The sequence below is a fragment of the Capra hircus genome, chromosome 22, assembly GCF_001704415.2.
Source record: "Capra hircus breed San Clemente chromosome 22, ASM170441v1, whole genome shotgun sequence".
Taxonomy (NCBI): domain Eukaryota; kingdom Metazoa; phylum Chordata; class Mammalia; order Artiodactyla; family Bovidae; genus Capra; species Capra hircus.
Window position 1 is genome coordinate 52,278,754 of NC_030829.1, and position 21,854 is coordinate 52,300,607.

The 21,854-nt window shown below is 58.9% G+C and overlaps 1 protein-coding gene across 5 annotated transcripts in view; it reads left to right on the top strand.

The window, feature by feature from the left end:
- The window catches only part of SCAP (SREBF chaperone), a 97,516-nt gene extending 75,754 nt beyond the window's left edge, over positions 1-21,762 (top strand). For 4 of the 5 annotated variants that reach the window (XM_018067070.1, XM_018067068.1, XM_018067071.1 and 1 more), the window contains 20 exons: positions 8,339-8,496; positions 9,241-9,461; positions 9,636-9,741; positions 10,273-10,445; positions 10,826-10,952; positions 12,433-12,545; positions 13,479-13,573; positions 14,876-14,974; positions 15,119-15,337; positions 16,070-16,446; positions 16,897-17,085; positions 17,165-17,366; positions 17,447-17,562; positions 17,713-18,235; positions 18,316-18,401; positions 19,909-19,991; positions 20,094-20,260; positions 20,822-20,902; positions 21,083-21,289; positions 21,367-21,762. In XM_018067070.1, coding sequence (XP_017922559.1) covers positions 8,339-8,496; positions 9,241-9,461; positions 9,636-9,741; positions 10,273-10,445; positions 10,826-10,952; positions 12,433-12,545; positions 13,479-13,573; positions 14,876-14,974; positions 15,119-15,337; positions 16,070-16,446; positions 16,897-17,085; positions 17,165-17,366; positions 17,447-17,562; positions 17,713-18,235; positions 18,316-18,401; positions 19,909-19,991; positions 20,094-20,260; positions 20,822-20,902; positions 21,083-21,289; positions 21,367-21,612 — 3,588 coding nt within the window. In that variant the 3' untranslated portion in view covers positions 21,613-21,762. The remainder of the gene's footprint in view (positions 1-8,338; positions 8,497-9,240; positions 9,462-9,635; positions 9,742-10,272; positions 10,446-10,825; positions 10,953-12,432; positions 12,546-13,478; positions 13,574-14,875; positions 14,975-15,118; positions 15,338-16,069; positions 16,447-16,896; positions 17,086-17,164; positions 17,367-17,446; positions 17,563-17,712; positions 18,236-18,315; positions 18,402-19,908; positions 19,992-20,093; positions 20,261-20,821; positions 20,903-21,082; positions 21,290-21,366) is intronic. The other variant, XM_018067072.1, reaches the window with a different exon arrangement.

Below are 21,854 nucleotides of genomic sequence, written 5' to 3' on the forward strand. Positions count from 1 at the left end.
TTCTCCCAGCAATCTTGATTCCAGCTTGTAACTCATTCAGCCTGGCTTTTTGAATGATGTGCTCTGTGTAAAGTTTAAACAAACAGGTTGACAATAAACAGCCTTGTCATACTCCTTTCTCAGTCTTGAACCAGCTGCTTGTTCCATACAAGGTTGTGACTGTAGCTTCTTCACCCGTGTACAGATTTCTCAGGAGACAGGTAAGATAGTCTGGTATTCTCATCTCTTTAAGAGTTTTCTACAGTTTGTTACAATCCACGCAGTCACAGGCTTTAGTGTAGTCAATGAAGCTAAATGTTTACCTCTAAACGTAGAGGTAAATATTTTTCTGGAATTCCCTTGCTTTCTCTATGATCCAGAGAATGTTGGCAGTTTGATCTCTGGTTTCTCAGCCTTTCTAAACCCAGCTTGCAAATCTGGAAGTTCTCATTTCACATAGTGCTGAAGCCTGCCTTGAAGGATTTTGAGCATAGCCTTACTAGCATGGGAGATGAGTGTGACTTGTAAGATACATGACTTATCTCCCATGCATCTCTATTGCTGCCCTACAAACGGGTTCATCTGTACCATTTTTCTAGATTCCATATATATGCATTGCTATATGATACTTGTTTTTCCCTTTCTGACTTCACTCTGAATAACAGGCCCTTGATTGACCCACCTCACTGGAACTGACTCAGATGTGTTCCTCTTTATGGCTGAGTAATAGTCCATTGTATATATGTACCACGGGTTCTTTATCCATTCATCTGTCAGTGGACATCAGGTTGCTCCCATGTTCTGGCTGTTGTAAACAGTGCTGCAGTGTGCATTGGGGTACAGGTGTCATTTTCAGTTATGGTTTTCTCAGAGTGTGTGCCCAGTAGTGGGATTTTGGGGTCATATGGTAGTTTTAGTCTTAGTTTTTAAAGAAAAGTTCCATACTGTTCTCCACAGTGGCTGAATCAGTGTACATTGCCATCAACAGTGCAAGAAGTTTCCCTTTTCTCCACATCCTCTCCAGCATTTATTGTTTGTAGATATTTTGATGATGGCCTATAGTTTCCTTTGCTGTGCAGAAGCTTTTAAGTTTAATTAGATCCCATTTATTTTTGTTTTTAGTTCCATCATTCTAGGATATGGGTCATAGAAGATCTTGCTATGATTTATGTCAAAGAGTGTTCTGCCTGAGTTTTCCTCTTAAGGGTTTTATAGTTTCTGGTGTTACATTTAGGTCTGTAATCCATTTTGAGTTTACCTTTGTGTATGGCATTAGGAAGTGTTCTAGTTTCATCCTTTTACGGGTGGCTGTCCAGTTTTCCCAACACCACTTATTGAAGAGACTGTCATTTCTTCTTTGTATACTCTTGCCTCCTTTGTCAAAGATAAGGTGCCCATAGGTGTGTGGGTGATGGATTTCTTTTACTGAGTTATAATTCTTTCTGTGTGCTGGAGGTATCTCTCTGTGTAGCCCTCTTCTCCGCTTTTATTGATATGTTCCTGCAGTGGGATGGAGGCTGCACCCTGCGGTTGGGCCTCGTGTGTGTGTGTCCTCCAGAAAGGACTCCAATCAATTCTGCCGGCATCTTGTGCCCTGGGTTAGGCCTGGCATGTGTTGGAGTCACTGATCACCCCCATGTGGGGGTGTGGGGAGGTCAGTTCCCACTGGGAGGAGGGGTGTTTTTACCAGAGCAAAGCGGAAAGGTGAAGACTTGCCGTTTCTCAACTGTGTGACCTTGGGCAGGTTATGTAACGACTCTGTACCTTGGTTTCCACATTCGTAAAATGGGGATAATAGTTATACCTGCATTACAGTTGTCACAGGATGAAGTGAAAGGATGCAAATTCAGGTCGGTGTCTGGCCCATCACTGGATCTGTAAATGAGTCTGGCTGTCACCACTGTCCTTGCTTACATCTGGCCAGAGCGGAGGGCAGGGCAGAGGGTCCTGTGCTCAGAGGTTCTAAGTGCACCAGGCGTGCTCTGCATATGTGTCACTAAGAGACAGAAGTCTGAAGTGAGGCTTTCTTCTTGAAGCTTGATAGGTGATCAGGTAGTTGGGACCAAGTTAAATCCTGGGCTCTCAGTTTAAATGAATCCTCTCGGCAGTGGGAAGCTGAGCCCTTAGAGGCAGCGACGTGGTGAGAGTGGTGGTAAGATGGTCAGTCTTCGAGAAACCTGGAGACGGGGATGATGGTGCCTAGGAGGAGGGTGAGGGGGCAGAGAGGCGAAGGGGGCTTCATTTTACAGGGATCGCAAGGCTGCATGTAAGAGCTTTAGGACACAATGACGCCACTAGGTATGACTGGCGTGCGCCGGGCCACCTGGCTCACTGGCTGGTTGCTGGTGTTGTGTTGTTCCGTCCGCACAGTGATCTGCCGAGTTCTGAGGGTCTGTCCCCGTTTCCCTCAGTAAGCCTGGGACTGAGGCTTGGAGAGCGTAGAGACCCTTGTCTGAGGCACGCAGCTGGGGGTAGGGCTAGAATGTGAACCCCAGCATGGCCCCTGTGCCGCCCCCCACAGCCATTCCCCGCCTGTCCAGGGCTGGGGAGCAAGGAGCAGGAGCCCTGTCCTCCAGGAGCTGAGCAGTGGGAGTGCTCTCAGGGGCTCCTGGGTATGTCAGCGCAAAGGCAACGGGCCTGGAGCTCTAGGATGCTTTCTCTGAAAGTGAAGGACAGATTTTGTGTGTGTGTATGTGTGTGTTTAAACAAGCTTTTTGTTTTAATTTTCTTTATTTTTGGCTGCGTTGTGTCTTTGTTGCTGCGCTGGCTTTTCTCCAGTTGCCGTGCGCGGGCCTCTCATTGCAGTGGCCTCTCTTGTTGCGATACTAGGGTGCACGGGTTTCAGCACCCTAGGGCTCCCGGGCCATAGAACACAGGCTAAACAGACATGGTCCACAGGCTTAACTGCTCCACCACACATGGGATCTTCTCAGACCAGGGATCAAACCGTCCATCGACGGGCGGATTCTTTACCACTGGACCACCAGGGAGGCCCAGGGATTGTGTTTAAAGCAACAGCAAGCCTGAGATGTCCTGCTCTGGCTTGGCCCTGCTAGACTGACTCATCATGGAAACCTGACCCTCATGCCAGACCCTGCCTGCCAGTCCGCCTGGGTGCCTGGGCTTCCAGGCCAGCCCTGCAGCGTGGGTGGTGGCATCCTAAGCCTGAATGTGAGGTTTCCGAGGAGCCCAGGTCAGGGCTCTCATGCTGAGACAGTGGCAACTGAGACCCCGCAGGCCCTAGGACCTCAGCTCCCCTCCAGCACTGCTGTGCTGGGCCTTTGCTTCTGTGCCCTGTTCTCCATGGGACCCACATGGTTCAGAACCACCCCGGCATGTAGGACTCACAGACTGGGAATTGGGCAGCCCCAGGCTTGAATCCTGCCTCTGCTGCTGTGTGGCCTTGGGCATCCTCTTGTCATCTCTCTGAGACTGATTTTCTTATCTGGGTCCTCTAGCTCAGGGTCTCTTAGTCACGCTGTGAAGGCTGCAGTTGTCTCAGAGCCTGCATCCATGTCAGACAGTGAGGGAAGCACGCCCCCTGCAGGCTGGGGCTGCGGCCCCTGGTCCCTCACTGTGTGCTGGCTGGAAACCCCCTCAGTTCCGTGCCTTGCGGACCTTTTTGGAGCGTGTCACAGTGCGGCTGATGCCAGCAGAGTGGTGGCTGTGAGGACGGGGCCGTGGGAGAGTCAGGATGTTTTCCTTCCGTTTAAGACAGATCGTGGCAGCAGAGACACTAAGCCCTAACCACTGGGCCACCAGGGAATCCCCTCTCTTAACTATATCTAAGTGTACAGTCCAGTGGCATTAAATGCATTCACATTGTACAACCGTTACCACTATTCTTCTCTATAATGCTTCATCTCATAAAACAGACACTCTGCACCAGTTAAACAATAACTATATTCCCCCTTCTCCAACCCCTGAGAACCATCTTTCTGCTTTCTGACATTCTGAATTTGACTCCTTTAGGCACCTCATATCAGTGGAATCATGTGGTGTTTGCCTTTTTGTGCTTGGTTTATTTCACTTAGCATAATGGCCTCTTTCACAGCCCAATCAGAAATAAAGAGCTCATCATTTTGCTATATTCTCAGAAGAAAGTCACCAGGTCCAGCCCACTCTCCAGGGGAATTACCGTTGGGCATGAGCATGAGGAAGTGGGGCTTATGGGGGCTACATTAGAAGCCCCCATCTGTGAGGGCCCCTCCCTCTGTTCCCAGAGGCACCTGGAGTCCACTGGCCCTTACGCGCTCTCCATCACCCACTTAGGATACCTTGTGTCGTCTGTTTCCATGTCGTAGGCTTCCATGTCTGTGTCTTGAGTTTCAAGCAGGGATTATGGGGAGGCCCAGCAGTGAGCGGTAGGTCCTGCCCACCTCTTCTGCTCCCATGGTCGTGCCTGCCAGCCACCAGCATCCACATCTCATTTGTCAGAGGCCTCTGGCACTGAAGGCCTGAGGTGCTGGAGAATCCACATCCCCTAGGAGCTGCCCTTAATCTGTAACTGTAGGAGGGCTTGGTGAGTAACCTCAGCCGTCATCCTTTATGTGGGGTAACTCAGCTAAACTGTCGTCCACAAGGGTCACTTGCTCAGCAGCCCACCCGTGGTGGCAGCCTTCCTTGCCCTGCCCCGTCCCTGCTCCCTTCCCCGTGTTCCCACCACTTCCTGAGGACACCGTGTGTCCAGGGTTTGCTGCTGGGGGAGCCCCAACCAAGACAGTGAGTGGGACAGTGAATGAATGACAGGAGTTAGGCTCCTGCCTGTTAGATAAACCGCCATAAGAGAGTTTGGATGCCTGGAAGAGGGGAGTTGAAGGCACATACACTGGACGATGAGTTTCATACAGACATGCTGGACTGACCCAACATCCTGAAAGAGCTGGGTGGATGTGGGATAGCCGCTTGGAGAGTTCAGCTGGAAGTCAGGAGGGCGAGTGAGGGCCGGCCTGCAGACGGAGTGCCAGCCGGGCAAAGTGCACGGCTGAGCGTGGGCTGTCCTCTCTGTGGTTTTGCCTGGTGAGGCTCACCTGCTGAGGGGTGAAAGCAGACGAGCCAGGGGGTTTACCAGAGCGGATGGAAGGTCAAAGGAGAGAGAGGCATGCAGGGCCGAGGGGGGCTCAGATTCTGTGCAGTCTGAAAGCCGTGGATCCCCTCCCCTAACAATGACGAGGTGATGATAGTAGATACACTTCGGAGAAGAAATCTGAGAGGAAATGTGGTGCTCACAGAACTCTGGGGCCGCCCCAAGAGCCGTGATCGAGAGCTCTGGTTCTGAAGTGCGGTCTTTGTTGCTCTGCTGAAATGGAGGCCTGGCGGGGGCTGGATTTGGACTGGAAGGCCAGGGAGCAGTCCTGCTCGGAAACTGAAGCTTCAGTTGGGCCTCGGGGTGGGGGGTGGAGGAGGTGGTCGCTGCGGTCACAGCCTCGTGCCCACTGGGAACAGAGTCTAGCGGCGCTACAGGGCCAGCTGTCCCTGGGTGCCATGCTGTGTCCTTCACGGAGATGCTGGAGGGTGCTTACCCCAGTGTCGCTCTCCTGTGGAGCTGCGAGCTGTGTCGAGTCGAGGAGCTCAGGTGGCGTCCGTTCTGTGCAGGTCCCTCTGCACCTCCTGGCATCGTCCGCTGGGCCTGGTCCATGCAGAAGGCTAAGCCGGTGAGGCTTCTGTCCCCAGCGCCTGTCAGAAGTGCACACTTCACCAAGGCTCAGGTGGTGCCTGGGGTGCTTTGTGTGATCAGTATCTTGGCCCGTGCTCATGCTGGAGCACAGCATCATTGCTGGTGGATGGCGTCCTCTGCTCACACCTGCCCTTCAGAATTCCTGACGGCCGCACAGGTGTCGGGACGTCCCCCCATCCCCGACCAGGCCTGGCTTCCTCCAGCCGGCACCTCACAGCACCTCAGGGCTGCAGGCTGGCCTTCCCTGTCCCGGGTGGATGATGGCCTAACTTTAGTGTTCCCTGGAGCACTGCTTTGTAAGGTCGCCCTTCCCTCTGAGATAGTCGGGGCTTTTCTTCGTCACCTGGTTAAAATCCAGACAGTTCAGTCAGGCGTCATCCCGGCTCCCTCCTTGCTCTGTGATTTCTATGACTCCCATCAGGACGCCTCTGTGCTGTCTGGGCTGCTCCTGCCCCTCCCGCCACCCCCCACTACCCCTCCTGCCCCCCACTACCCCTCCCCACCGCCTCACCAACCCTCCCGCCCCCCACTACCCCTCCCCACCGCCTCACCAACCCTCCCGCCCCCCCAGTACCCCTCCTGCCCCCCACTACCCCTCCTGCCCCCCCACTACCCCTCCCCACTGCCTCACCACCCCTCCCACCGCCACCACCCTCCTGCCCCCTACTACCCCTCCCGCCCCCCACTACCCATCCCCACTGCCTCACCAACCCTCCCGCCCCTCCAGTACCCTCCCGCCCCCACTACCCCTCCCCACCGCCTCGCCAACGCTCCCGCCCCCCCAGTACCCCTCCTGCCCCCCACTACCTCCCCCCCCACTACCCCTCCCCACCGCCTCACCAACCCTCCTGCCCCCCCCACTACCCCTCCCCACCGCCTCACCAATGCTTCCGCCCCCCCAGTACCCCTCCTGCCCCCCACTACCCCCCCACCGCCTCACCACCCCTCCTGCCCCCCCACCACCCCTCCCGCCCGCCCGACTACCTCTACCCGCCGCCTCACTACCCCTCTTGCCCCTCCTGCCCCCAACCCCTCCCACTCCCCCACTACCCCTCCCCACCACCTCACCACCCCTCCCGCCCCCCCCCACCCCTCCCGCGCCCCCCCCACCCCTCCCCGGCCCCCCCCACCCCTCCCCGGCCCCCCACTACCTCTCCCCGCCGCCTCACTGCCCCTCTCGCCCCTCCCGCCCCCAACCCCTCCCGCTCCCCCCACCCCTCCCGCTCCCCCACTACCCCTCCCCACCGCCTCACCACCCCTCTCACCCCCCGCCACTACCCCTCCCCACCTTGTGGCCCCCACGCAGCTCCTCCCGGCCATAACCCTGCCGCAGCCAGTCCAGTCTTGTTTTGGGGCTGCTCCTCGACACATCCACCGAGAGTCATTCCTTTCCTGTTACGTGTGTGTCACTTTGTCACTTAAGTGCCTTTAAGGATATAATGGCAGGTTCTAGTGAGGGAAGTGTGGTGTTTCAGTGAGATCTGGGTATGAATCCTCACACCATCCTGCTCAAGTCCTGAGACCTGGAGTCACTTTGCTGCTCATAGGAGAGTCGTGCCAGCCAGTGAGAGGACACCTGTGCAAGCCACACCTGTGCTTGCCTACGCGTCCATGGACACTTAGTCTCTGTGTGCACTGTGTGTGTGTGTGTGTGTGTGTGTACACGCGTCCTAGTGATGCTGCAGTGTGAATGTCATTATCCCCATGTCACACTGAGGAAACTGAAATCCAGAGACATCAGAGTCATTTCCAAAGCCACACACTTTGGAGAGCAGAGATTTAAAACTGGATCTGCTGAACTCAAAATCCACTGACCTGCAAGTGGCAAAACCAGGGTCAGCACAATAGGTTCTACCCTTGGGGAGCTTGTGGCCTCTTGGCAGGTCCTCAGGCGTTTGGCGTCAAGGGCTAGGTAGTACAGGTCTTGGGCAGGCTTTGAGCGTCACTCCGCCTGTTGTGAACTCTCACCTTTCGTGGTGTGAAAGCAGAACAGTGTGGAATGGGGCGGCCGTGGCTCTGTTCCAGGAAAGCTTTATTTAGTGAAACAGGTGCCAGACTCAGTTAATGGGCTGTGGTCGCTGTTCTGTTGAGAAATAGGTAGGAAAGTGGTTTATTCGGTGGTGAGAAGGCCCTTGTGAATGTCTTCATTGTAAAAAAAAATTTTTTTTTGGTCACACCATGCAGCATGTGGGATCTTAGTTCCCTGACCAGGGTGGAACCCACACCCCTTGCGGTGGAAGAACAGAGTCTTTTTTTTTTTTTAATACTTACTTTGCTGTACCAGGTCTGAATGGTGGCATGAGGGATCTTCCATCTTTGTGGGTATGCGGGATCTTTACTCGTGGCATGTGGGATCCATTTCCTGACCAGGGATCCAGCCCGAGTCCCCGGCTGTGGAAGCTCAGAGTCTTAACCACTGCGCTGCCGTGGAAGTCCCTGGGCATCTTCGTGTTTGAAGGGCTGCATGGCTTTGCCCATACTAGGTGCTCAGTCAGTCCTTACCCAGGACCGGCCGTGTTTCTCCCTCTTGTGCTGAGCTACCTTTCTGGTGGTGATTTAGTCACTCAGTCGTGTCCGACTCTTTGCAGCCCCTTGGACTGTATAGCCCACCTGGCTTCTCTGTCCACAGGATTTTCCCAGCATGAATACTGACCTTTCTACCGTCCCCCATCTCTTCCGCAGTACGTGGGGCCCCCGGTGGCTTATATCCAGCAGATATTTGTGAAGTCTTCCGTGTCTCCCTGGCACAAGAACCTCCTAGCAGTAGATGTGTTCCGCTCACCTCTCTCGAGGGCATTCCAGCTGGTGGAGGAGATTCGGAACCACGTGCTGAAAGACAGGTATCCATGCTGGGGCCCAGCCTCCCTGACCCAGCTCCACACCTAAGGTGGGGCGCGGCCCTCAATATAAATCCACCGGGCTGGCCAGCTCTGCGAGACTAAGAGGGTGGGTGAGCTCTCTTCGCCTTTCTCAGCACGCAGTGGGTCCACTGCAGCTGTGTTGCCCCTCAGACCTGTGCCCATAGCCCAGGGAGAGCCCTGAGCTTCGTCCCCAGGCCTCACACAGACGGGTCCACTGGGCTGACCCTGGGACAGGCTCTCCGAGACCCAGTTGACTGGTGGCCCTGAGGGCTCACTGCCCAGGGCTTGTGAGATGCAAGTGTGATGGTGGCCAAGCTGACGAGAAGCCAGCTGTGCCCAGAGGTCCCCTCCAGGAGTCCCAGCCCAACAGTGCTTCTCTGGGGCGTGCTGCCCTGCAGGCTGCCTCAGTGCTAGTTGAGGTTAGCTGAGGGCTTGGACCACACACAGCCCCTGGTTTTCACCCTGCCTCCTCTGCCTGCCGAACTGCAGGAGTTCTAGTGAAGGAGCTTTGTTCACTCTTGAGCACGCCTCTCCTCGGAGGGGCTGGGCTTTGGGGCTCCACCTGCACTTGGAAGGTCAGGCTGCCTCCCAGCGTGGTGGCTGAGCCCCTGGAAGAACTTCCCCGGCTGCCCTTGTCCTCAGCCCTTTGAGACACCGAGTGCCTGGGAGCTTCACACGTGGAGCTGGCAGACTCGGCAGCACCTCGTCCTGTCCCCTGCACAGCTCCGGGACCAGAAGCCTAGAGGACGTGTGCCTGCAGGTGACTGACCTGCTGCCAGGCCTCAGGAAGCTCCGCAACCTTCTGCCTGAGCATGGATGCCTGCTGCTGTCCCCGGGGAACTTCTGGCAGAATGACAGGGAGCGCTTCCACGCAGACCCCGACATCATCAGGACCATCCACCAGCACGAGCCCAAAACCCTGCAGACCTCGGCCACACTCAAAGGTGCCGGGGCAGTCCCTCGAGAGCCACTGGGGGCCTGTCAGTCACCACGTCCTCTTCAGAGGCTGCTCCAGCAGATCTGTGGTTACCCCGAGTTTCTCAGGGTGGGGTAGAGAGGGGTCCTCGGTGTCTCTACGTAGCTGCCCCTCCTTTGTTATCACCTGTTGCCCTCTGCAGACCTGCTGTTCGGCGTCCCTGGGAAGTACAGCGGGGTGAGCCTGTACACCAGGAAGCGGCTGGTCTCATACACCATCACCCTGGTCTTCCAGAACTACCACGCCAAGTAAGGCTGGGCTGCAGCATGGCAGGCAGCTTTTCTGTTTGGAGTGTCCACAGTGCCCCTAGGAGCTCGGAGTTCTCAGGCCTTCTGCTGAAATGTTCATGTCCCTCAGGGTGCTATCTGCTCATGCTTGAGGGGGGCCACCTGACAGCTGGCTAAGAACGGGGGGAAAGGCAGGCCTGGCAAGCTCAGGGTCCTGGTGCCTCCATGGTCTCTCTGGAGCCTCGGGTGGGGGTCCCCAGCTGGTGACTGCAGAGCCCCATGTGACTTGGGAGAGTGCAGCAGACAGTTCCCCAAGGGGCGAGGGCACGGAGGGGGCCCCCAGTGGGCTGTTCTGGGCCTGTGGCAGTGAGAGTGCAGTGATAGGCTGGGAGTGGGGTGCTCAGTGGCGCTCTGAGACAGCTGGGCCAACCCCCTCAAGACTGAAGGGAAGGTTAGACACAGCGAGGAGGGAATCCCCAGCAGACCTTCCTTCAGGGATTGCCTTTGTCCCCCGGACAGAGAGGGACAGGCCATCTCCCACCCCCCACCCAGGTTCCTGGGCAGCCTGCGGGCCCGCCTGATGCTCCTGCACCCCAGCCCCAACTGCAGCCTCAGGGCAGAGAGCCTGGTCCATGTGCACTTCAAGGAGGAGATTGGCATCGCTGAGCTCATCCCCCTGGTGACCACCTACATCATCCTGTTTGCCTACATCTACTTCTCCACACGTAGGTCCACAGCATGGAGGCTGGGGCTTTCTCCCAGATAATAGGGCATTTCCAGATCATTCCTTCCCTGCCTTTTCAGGGGCCCAGGCAGAGATGTAGAATGTGCCAGCTGGTCACCAAAGCTGGGGCTTCATCCCCTAGCGGGGCCTGAGGGGCTTGAGTAGGTACAGGGCTCCTCCCACTACTCACAAAAAGTCCCTTCCTGGGAAGGTTTCCAAGGACACCGTGCCCCGAGACTGGGAAGGGTCCACGTTCTCTGCACAAACCAGGGCCTTCCCTTCCTCGACCGTCAGGCATGCCCGCTCCCAGCTCTCAGGATACAGGGCCTGGTGAGCCAGGCTCTGGGGAGAGGCTGCCCTGACGCGTTTTTTGCCCTCCAGGCAAGATCGACATGGTCAAGTCCAAGTGGGGCCTGGCTCTGGCTGCCGTGGTCACGGTGCTCAGCTCGCTGCTCATGTCTGTGGGGCTCTGCACACTCTTCGGCCTGACGCCCACCCTCAATGGCGGGTAGGTCCCAGCAGGCTCCCCTGGGTGGCAGGGTGGGCCTGCAGGCTGGAGCATCGTGCACCTCTGGGTGCTTGGCCTGCCCTGTGCTGGACACTTGCTGTTACCCATATTTTCACGTGGTTATTTTGACACTTAAGAGATATGTGTCTTTTCTTCTTTGAGTTACCTGGCTTATGATCATACATATGTATATACAAACCATATGTATATTTACATGTAATACATCCATAGGCGTGTGTATGTATATGTATATTCATGTGTGTATTTCCATGTGTGTATATGTGGGTAAGTATTTATATGTGTGTATGTATGTGTTTATGCATATATGTGGGTATGTATTGTGTCTGTGTGTCTGAGGGTATATAGATGTGTGAGTTGTTTTTGTTAAGTTGCTGAGTTGTGTCTAACTTTTTCGACCCCGTGGACTGCAGCATGCCAGGTTTCCCTGTCCTTCACTGTCTCCCAGAGTTTGCTCAAACTCGTGTCCATTGAGTCAGTGATGCCATCCGACCATGTATTTATATATTTTAAATACATGTGCACATTGCTTCTCGACAGCTGAAGCCATAGATGAGTGTAACGTAGAGACAGTACGTATCTTCCTTGCTCAATATTAAAACATTTAAATTGCCTGGTGGGTCCCTTTGGAGTAAGCTTTCTAAAAGACACAGGCCGTAAGCACACTCTGACTTGTCACCTTCCCATCATTTGCTTCCCTTCCGTTTCTCTCAGAAACATGGTCCTGCCCTGGACCCCGCCGGCCTGTTAGTGATCATGGCCAACTGGCCTGTGCCCTGCCTTGGTTTGTCAGGCTGCTCCCAGGAACAGCGATCATGTGTTTCCTCTTCCTTCCCTTGTTTGTAGAACGCTCGTTTCCTTTCCTAGACCGGATGGTGCTAATCAGCCCTCCACGATAGCTGTCTGCTCTGCCTCCTCAGAGCCCCTCCCCTCGCCCCCCAGAGCCTGGTGCTCCCTAGTCAGGGAGCAGGAGCCTGGGGTCTGAGAGCGCTAGGGGAGTTTTCTCTAGAAACGATCACCCTTCTCCACACGCAGCTTCTCTTCAGAGGCGAGTAGGGCTTCAGGCTGGCCTCATCCCCTTCCATTTAGTCCTGATGGCCTGGCCTGGCCCGGCGTGCTGCGGTGGGGGCTCCTCTGGCTGATGGTGTGGTGTGGGAAGGGCTGGGGAGCTGTGCTCTGGCAGCTGGGCAGTGGGGGCCTCTTCCCATGGTACTAGACAGATGGAGAGCAGGATGGTGGCTGGCTCCTCGGCACGACTTGGAAGCCGGCCTGAAAGCTGCAAGCCATGTAGACAGAGGCCTCCTGGAGGGTGGGGTTCCAGGCCTGTGATGTGGGAGTTGCTTGGCAGCCCCCACTGTGGACCAGACCTCGCAGGCCCCCAGGAGCCAGGCATGCTGAGGAGCAGCCGTGTGTTGGGGGCTCCCTCAGCACCCTCCTCCCCCCACCCCCACTCTGTCCCCAGGGAGATCTTCCCCTACCTGGTGGTGGTCATCGGGCTGGAGAACGTGCTGGTGCTCACCAAGTCCGTCGTCTCCACCCCGGTGGACCTCGAGGTGAAGCTGCGCATCGCCCAAGGTAACAGGAGGGGACTCGGGGGCATGGCGGCGGGGGTTGTGCTGCACCTCCTCCTGCCGAGGGAACGGGGAGCCCAGGAGCCTCCCTCGCCCCAGCCTCCACTAACACGCCCACTTGTTAGCATGAGCCCTGTGTGGCCATGGAGCCCAGGGCCCTGTTTTGTCCAGGTCCACGTGTCAGTAAGACCACAAACCGCCTCTGCTGTGGGCTCATGTGTTTGGCCCGTTGTCCAGCTGGCAGCTACTCTTTTCCTGCCCCACTCTATCACATGAGGCCCAGGCCCCTGGAGCCGGTCAGCTCAGAGGCGCCTCCACAACTGCCAGGAAAGACTCATGTGGCCTTAGTGGCAGGAGCTGGGTCCTGGGGAAAGTGGGGAAAGAGCCTGGGCCCGGAGGTCTGAACTCTCACAGCTCCTCTTCCTCTTCCACCTCAGCCCGTGTCTGTGGGAACAGGGCCAGAGACAGGCTGTTCCTTCACTCAGCAAAGCTTTGTGAGCCTGTGTGAGACGCCAGGCCCTGCACTAGACGTGGGGTTCCGAGGAGACCAGGGGAAACGGCCACTGCCCACTAGGCGTTCAGAGCTTTAAATGTGCGACTGTGTGGTAGCCTGGGGCCCGGGAGGGGCTGAGGTAGGACGCAGCCGGCTCTCCTGTCCCTCGAGCCCTCTGCCACGTGTGAGGCTGGACATGCCGGTCTGGGTGCATGTAGCTCTCCTGGGTTTGCTCAAGTCAGCACCCTGCTTCTCCCTTCCTCAGATGGTCGGAGCTCTCCTCTGGACCTCCAGGCCCCTCTTCCCTGTAGAGCTGTGCCCATAGCAGGGTCCTTAGGGTTGGGGCACTTTGGTGGGCGGCTGTCTTGTGGGCCATGCAGTCATCGGCCCACATGCGGTGGACAGAGGTTATGTGTTGCCCTATGGCCCCGTTGTCCCCTGCAGGCCTGAGCAGTGAGAGCTGGTCCATCATGAAGAACATGGCCACAGAGCTGGGCATCGTCCTCATTGGCTACTTCACCCTCGTGCCTGCCATCCAGGTGAGGCCTCCGGGTCTGCAGCTTGGGCCGTGTGGAGCCCATTACTGAGCCTCCCAGCTGTGCAGGGCACACCACGCCTTGCTGCTGCCCTCTCCTGTGAGGTGGCCCCTCTGCTGGCAGGCTGGCTGTCACTGTGCACAGAGAGGTCCTGGTGTAACTGGCCCAGGAGGAGGACTCAGTAAGCCGAGCTCCAGCCTGGCAGTCTGAGACCCGTGACCTCTCGCCCGTGGCTGCTTGCTGCCGTCTCTCACTTGAGTGGCAGGAGGGGAAGCTGGCTGCGCACAGCACAGTCCAGTCAGGCCTCGCTTCCCAGCTCTCAGGCAGAACATGGTGAGGCTCCCCTGCCTTTCAAGGCCTGAGCCCTGACCCACTCCCAACCCTCGAGACACGTGGCCCCACCCTGGGAGAGCCGCCAGCCCTTGCTGAGCCGTGGGGCTGCAAGCAGGAAGCCCACTGTTGCTGCCTTTTCTGGGAGTTTTGTGAAGGGAGTAAGGAGTCATCGCCTCCTGTCCTTTCCCCACAACTGGCAGGCCTGCTGAGGCTTGGGAAGGAGCCCAGGGCCCCCAGGCTCCCCACCCTACCCCACCAGAGGGCATCTGCAGGACGCGGATGGTCTCGGGACATGAGGACTGACGAGCCACCGTGCACTCCATTCTTCATTTTACTCACATCTGAGTAGAAGCCATGGTGATGCACTAGAGGTCTCAACAAGGGCAGAGGAGGAAAACCCAAACTCGAGAAAACTCCGTCTATCCACAGAGCTTGGGGAGAAAAGAGACTCCCCTTTTCAGTTTCTGGGTAGAATTAATTCTCCCCTGTGCTATTCCTCTCCTTTCATTGGTCCAGTGTAGTCACTGGCCAGGAATAAGAAATTTCTGAGAGCCCCCAAACCAGGCCAGGCCTGGGCTCTCAGTAAGTGTTGGTCCCTGGCACATGAAGGGGTGGGCCCTCAGGTAGGTAGGGCTTTTGGAATACTGCAGGCTGCTGGCACTCAGAACTGTCCAGGTTGGGGCATCAGTACAAGGGGTCTCTGCTGCCCCCTCGTGAGGAGGGAGGGAGCTGCTGCTGCAGCCTCCTTGGCGGCTCCCAGATGTCAAAGTTCCAGCATCTCTCCTCCTCGCTGTGCCTGGCAAGAAACTGCCCTGCAGCATCCAGGGTGCCAGCTGTTGGGGGTGCAGTGGTCAGGGCCCATGGCCGTGGTCTGGAGGCTCCCACATGGGGCTGCGGCCGCAGTAGGCAGGGAACTAGTTCTCCAGTGCTGGGCCCTGAGGTCGCAGTGTCCTCTCATTTCCCTTTTTCCAGGAGTTTTGCCTTTTTGCCGTCGTGGGCCTGGTGTCTGACTTCTTCCTTCAGATGCTGTTTTTCACCACTGTCCTGTCCATTGACATTCGCCGGATGGAGGTAGAAGTGAGCTGAGCACTGCCCCACCTCCTCCTCAGCCCTGGCTGTACTCAGGGGTCTCTGGGCAAGAGAGGGCAGGGCCGCAGTCGCACGTGGGAGCTTTGGGACCGCGGCTCCAGGCTCTGACCACTGCACCCCCAACAGCTGGCGGACCTGAACAAGCGGCTGCCCCCTGAGGCCTGCCTGCCCCCAGCCAAGCCGGTGGGGCGGCCAACGCGCTTTGAGCGGCAGCCGACTGTGCGGCCGTCCATGCCCCACACCATCACGCTGCAGCCATCCTCCTTCCGCAACCTGCGTCTCCCCAAGCGGCTGCGTGTCATCTACTTCCTGGCCCGAACCCGCCTGGCACAACGCCTCATCATGGTACCTGCCACCCCCGCCTGCAGGCCTGCACTCAGAGTCCTTTTGCCGTTTGCATTTGTCTTGGGGGGTGCTCCCCAGGCCCTCGTGGCCTCTGGAAGCCTGGCTTTGGGAAGCCTCCCCTTCTCCTCTCCTGCCCAGACCTTGTGGTTTCTGGGGTGAGAAGCCTGTCTCTGGAGAAGCAGCTGGTGTCATCAGGGAGAGGAATCTGCCCAGAGTGACCAGGACGGGTGCTCTGGGATGGAACCAGGTGGTTCCCCAAGTCAGGGTTCACTGTGCAGGCAGCAGGAAACGCTGGCTGGGCAAAGGGGAGCAGGAGCAAGGTTGGCTGAAGTGAGAGGGGAAACGGGGCTGAGGCCCTCTGAGGACTGAGACCCGTGGTATCCCTGGAGCAGGTCAGGCAGCTGGTCCTGTGGCTATGCTGACCGTGGGGCCCAAGCTGAGGGGGCGGTTAGGGTGGAAAAGTTCTGTATCAAACCCGGGGTGCCTCTCTCTGTTTCGGCCAGGAGTCTCAAACTCGAGGCTGGAAAGGGAGCTGGGTCTGTCCATGGGGGCAGTTGGTCCTAGTCATAGAGGACTTGAGGCAGAAGGGAAGGACCGGTGGCCTGTGTCCTTTCTCTACCCCCTGGCCTGAGGCTGGTCCTGCCGCTTTGCAGCGTGAGGGCCGAGTGTGCAGCGGGTGAGGGCTGCCCCTTCTTCCCTGGGGTCCTGCTGAGCGCCCACTCCCTGCTGCAGGCTGGCACGGTGGTCTGGATCGGCATCCTTGTGTACACGGACCCAGCTGGGCTGCGCACCTACCTGGCCGCCCAGGTAACGGAGCAGAGCCCGCTGGGTGAGGGTGCCCTGGCTCCTCTGCCTGTGCCCAGTGGTGTGCTGCCTGCCAGCCACCCGGACCCTGCCTTTTCCATCTTCCCGCCGGACGCCTCCAAGTTACCCGAGAATCAGACATTGCCAGGGGAGCCGCCTGAGCCCGGGGGTCCAGCCGAGGGCATCCATGACAGCCCGGCCCCAGAGGTCACCTGGGGGCCCGAGGACGAGGAGCTCTGGAGGAAACTGTCCTTCCGCCACTGGCCCACGCTCTTCAGCTATTACAACATCACACTGGCCAAGAGGTGGGCGGGCAGAGCTGGGCCCCCCCTCCCACCTGGTCCCCTTCCCTCAGGAGGGAGACCGTGGGTTTGAATTCTGAATTTTCTTTCAAACACCCATCAGGTTGTGGGGTTGGAAGCAGTACTCCCAGTAGCCACAACCTGAGTCCCTGGGCGGGAGGTCATAGGTTGCTGTCAGCTACTTAGCTAAAATGAGATCCACACCTCACTTCCTCCCACTCTGCCAGAATTTGTGACAGAGGGGGCATTGATTGCTAGGGTGCTGGTGTCCATGACACAGCAAGGTTGGGGTGCCAGAGCTGGAGGAGGGGAACCTACTGCTGGGAAGACTGTCCTGGGAGGATGTTCTTGCAGCTTGGCAGGGCAGGCCGAGTCCCATGGAGAGAGTAGAGGGGGCCCTGGGCAGCAACAGGCCCGGGTGTCTCCGCTGAGGCTGAGCGCTGCCCGGCCCAGGTACGTCAGCCTGCTGCCTGTCATCCCCGTCACGCTCCGCTTGAACCCGCGAGAGGCTCTGGAGGGCCGGCACCCTCAGGACGGCCGAAGCACCTGGCCCCCGCCCCGGCCCGGGCAGGGTGGGCTCTGGGAGGCCGGCCCCAAGGGGCCAGGCACGGCGCAGGCGCACAGAGACCTCACCCTGTACAAGTAAGGCGCACGGGTCGGGGGTGGGGCGGCCGCGGGGTGGGGGGCCGCGGCAGCGCTCACCAGACTCTGCCCGATGCAGGGTGGCGGCGCTTGGCCTGGCCTCGGGCATCGTGCTTGTGCTGCTGCTGCTCTGCCTGTACCGTGTGCTCTGCCCGCGCAACTACGGGCAGCCCGGCGCGGGGCCCGGCCGGCGGCGGCGGGGGGAGCTGCCCTGCGACGACTATGGCTACGCGCCTCCCGAGACGGAGATTGTGCCCCTGGTGCTGCGCGGGCACCTCATGGTGAGTGTGGGCGGGGTCGGGGGCGCGGGGGACCAAGCCGCGCCCCCGCCAGTGCCCACGTGCATGCCGCGCTCCCGCAGGACATCGAGTGTCTGGCCAGCGACGGGATGCTGCTGGTGAGCTGTTGCCTGGCAGGCCACGTGTGTGTATGGGACGCTCAGACCGGAGACTGCCTCACCCGCATCCCACACCCGGGGTAGGTGCTCCGCCCTGCCCCGCCCCGCCCCGCCCCGCCCTAGCCCTGCCCCAGCCCCGCCCCGCCCCAGCCCTGACCAACCCCACCCTACCCTGGCCCCTCCCTCACCCTCGCCCAGGCCCCGCCCTCACCCAGTCTCCCCGCCCTTAGCAGGCAGCGGCGGGACAGCGGTGTTGGCAGTGGGCTGGAGACTCAGGAGACCTGGGAACGGCTGTCGGACGGCGGGAAGGGTGGCCCGGAGGAGCCTGGGGACAGCCCTCCGCTGCGGCACCGGCCCCGGGGCCCTCCACCACCTGCCCTCTTTGGGGACCAGCCAGACCTCACCTGCTTGATTGACACCAACTTCTCCGCGCGAGCACAGCTCCCCGAGCCGGCTCAGCCCGAGCCCCGGTACCGGGCAGGCCGCCGCGCTCAAGACTCCTCAGGCTACGACTTCAGCCGCCTGGTGCAGCGCGTGTACCAGGAGGGGAGCATGGCTCCCGTGCACACGCCAGCCCTGCGCCCACCCTCTCCCGGGCCTACGTTCCCCCCGGCTCCTGAGGACGAGGCTGGCTTTCCTTCCGAGAAGAGCTGCCCGTCCTTCGCCTGGGCCCCCAGCGCAGACGGCTCCATCTGGAGTCTGGAGTTGCAGGGCAGCCTCATCGTGGTGGGGCGGAGCAGTGGCCGGCTGGAGGTGGGCAGCGGAAGCTGGAGGGAGGCAGGGGGATTGTGGGTGTTCCCAATTACAGGTGCTCACAGCCTCTGGGTCCCCAGGTGTGGGACGCCATCGAGGGCACCCTGCGCTGCAGCAGTGAGGAAGTGTCGTCAGGCATCACGGCCCTCGTTTTCCTAGACAAAAGGTGGGAGCGCTAGGACGCCTGCCTCACCCCTAGACGGCCAGCTCCACACACACTGAGGTCGAGCCCTGCTTCCCCTTCCCTGGTGTGACAGGACCCACACCTGGGAGCTGCAGGAAGTCTGTCTTGATGGGAGGTGACAACTCAAGAGGGTAAAGGTGGGGAGCGAAAGAGGGCCCTTCACCACTGACTGTGCAGAGTGCAGTCTTCCTCTCACCTTTTGAGGTCAGACCTGTCTAGGTAGCCTGTCAGTACTGACCCTTCTGGGTTTTCAGTTCCAGAAAAACGCATCTTTAGAACTACTGCCTTGTAAAAACTTGCCTCCCCCTTTGATGCTGTAGACTCTTCTCACCTCCCTCTTCACCATGCCTTTTGGCTGGGTATTCCCAGGGCGCCATCACACCGTTGCCTCCGTGGGGGTGGGGGTGGGGTGGGGTGGGGATCACAGCTACTCATCCTGGGCCCACGCACCCCTGGGCTGATAGACCCAGGGCTCACCCACCCAGGTGCCTCTGGTGACCACCTCAGCTGCCCGTCGTGCTGGCTGGCTCTTCCTTCCAGGCCCTTGAGCTTGTGTGGCCCAGCGTCTGAGCTAGCCTTGAGCCTTGTTTTCTGCGGTGGGGCCACCCCTTGCCCTGAGCTGTCAGTTTCTGATGGCTGCTGCTGTCATTGCCGCCATGGCCTGGTTTTCTGCTCAGGCCTCAGCTGACATCCTACCGTGCAGCCTGGCCAAGTTCACTGGCTTCCCCTGAGCTTGGAATTCTCCCCCACTGGTGGTGTTTTGACATTTTAGGGAAAGCCCACATGGCTCAGCCTAGCTCTGAGTCCCTGGCTCCACCCTCTCCTTCCTCTGCTCCAGTTCTGCTGTGGAACATTCAGCTTTATGGGCTGAAAACCTGTGAAGCCCAGTCGCCTCACGGCTTTGGGGCCACAGAGCACACACATCTCCATCTCGGCCCGTCCGCCTGCGCTTGGGAATCCCAGGCGGTGGAGGGAAGCCTTATCTCTCTGTGGCAACGGAACAGAGGAGGCAGTGCCTCTGTCGGAGCTGCCTTTCTGTCGTAGGGCAGCAGTGCCTTCTGTGGCTCCTCACAGCCCCACCTCAGCTCCTCTCTCCTCCACTGAAGCCTCTCCTGTGGCTCCAGGCTGTGGAGGGGGACTCCCCTCCCCCAGGCTTTTAAATTTCCAGTCTTACTCATGATGTTCCCCAGGTACCACTTTATACTATCATCAGCTCATTTCCTCTTCATGACCACCCGCCTCCCCAAGGTGCACACGGTTGTTCCCATTTCACACATGAAATATCTGAGGCACAGAGGGTGGCACTGGAGTTGCAGGGCCCTCCTGCTCTGCAGCTGGTCCCAGCACCTGGGCGTCCATCTTGGCCGAGGTCCCTCGTGGCCTCACTGCTCCCCGGCCGGTGGGACGGGCCTGTGGAGGCCCGTGGCACTCAGCCCCGCGGCCAGGGGCTCTGAGGGCAAGCCCCCTGGCAGCTGCCCTTGTCTTTCAGGATCGTGGCCGCCCGGCTCAACGGCTCCCTCGATTTCTTCTCTTTGGAGACCCATGCTGCCCTCAGCCCCCTGCAGTTCCGAGGTGAGGGACCTGGGCAGGCCAGGGGCCTCACCTAGTGGGTGGAGCACGGGGGCCACTGCAGACGTCTTCTCCGAGGCCCCTTACCTGGCCTGTTGTCCCCAGGGGCCCCGGGGCGGGGCAGTTCCCCCGCCTCCCCCGTCTGCAGCAGCAGTGACAGGGTGGCTTGCCACCTGACCCACACCGTGCCCTGTGCACACCAGAAGCCCATCACAGCCCTGAAGGCGGCTGCCGGGCGCCTCGTGACTGGCAGCCAGGACCACACACTGAGAGTAAGTGTCGGCACGATCTCTTGGGCGTGGGGTGGCCCAGCACAGGGGTTGGGGGGCATCTGGGGTCAGTCGGGGAGAGGTTGGAGGTGTCTTGGATGAACTGTGGAAGGGAATTCCTGACCGAAGTGTGATTTGGAAAAACCCAGAGAAGTCAGAGGAAAATGAAAATCACATAATCACATGTATTTGTGGAATCCAGAAAAATAGTGCTGCTAAACCTATTTGCAGGGAAGGAATAGAGACGCAGACATAGAGAACGGAACTGTGGACACAGCGGGGAAGGAGGGGGGATGAGCTGAGAGTGGCAGTGGCATCCACCGCCGTGTGTGGAGCAGCTCGTCGGCGGGAAGCTGCTGTGCAACACAGGGCGTGCAGCCCGCGCTCTCTGGAGACGGCGAGGGGTGGGGTGGACAGGAGGAGGTGTGGGGGACAGAAAGGAGGGACATGTGGATACTCGCAGCTGGTAACACACAGCAGAGAGCAGCACTGTTGTAAAGCAGTTATCCTCTAATTAAAAGAAAACCCCAAGAGCTCAGCACCTGAGGCCTGTCTCTGCCGCAGGTGTTCCGTCTGGAGGATTCGTGCTGCCTCTTCACCCTGCAGGGCCACTCGGGGGCCATCACGACTGTGTATATCGACCAGGTGAGGGCTATGGGTGGGGTGTGGATGTAGCCAGAGCCACCACGGCCTTGTTTCTGACTCCTGGGAGCTGGTCCCAGGGCCTCCAAGAGGCAGGCCAAGCCTCCCTCCCACCCGGGCACTAGGACACCTTGGGGCAGAGGTGGCTCCACAGTGACCAGGTCCCCACACCTGTTCCCACAGACCATGGTGCTGGCCAGCGGAGGCCAAGATGGGGCTATCTGCCTGTGGGACGTGCTGACCGGCAGCCGGGTCAGCCACATGTTCGCTCACCGTGGGGATGTCACCTCCCTCACCTGCACCACCTCATGTGTCATCAGCAGTGGCCTGGACGACCTCATCAGCATCTGGGACCGCAGCACGGGCATCAAGCTCTACTCCATCCAGCAGGTAGGTGTGGGGGCCATGGGGCCTCGGGTTGTCGGGAAGGGCTCCAGACCTCAAGCCTGTCCTGTCCTTGTCTCCAGGACCTGGGCTGTGGCGCAAGCTTGGGTGTCATCTCAGACAACCTGCTGGTGACTGGCGGCCAGGGCTGTGTTTCCTTTTGGGACCTGAACTACGGGGACCTGTTACAGACAGTCTACCTGGGCAAGAACAGCGAGGCCCAGCCGGCCCGCCAGATCCTGGTGCTGGACAACGCTGCCATTGTCTGCAACTTTGGCAGCGAGCTCAGCCTGGTGTACGTGCCCTCTGTGCTGGAGAAGCTGGACTGAGGGTGGGCCTCCCCACCCCTCTGGCTGGGGAGCTCGGTGGGCAACGCACTGGACCTGGACTGGGGGGAGTGCTGAGTCTTGGGGAAGCTGCTTCTGACTGTCCTGTCCTGCCTCATGACTGTAATATTAAACCTGTTTTTTTAAATGACATCAGCCAGGGGCCTTTTGAGCCCCTTGTGTCTTCCCTTGGACGAGCTCTGCCATCACTCAAACCCTCCTGGTGCCTGAAGTGCAGCACTGGC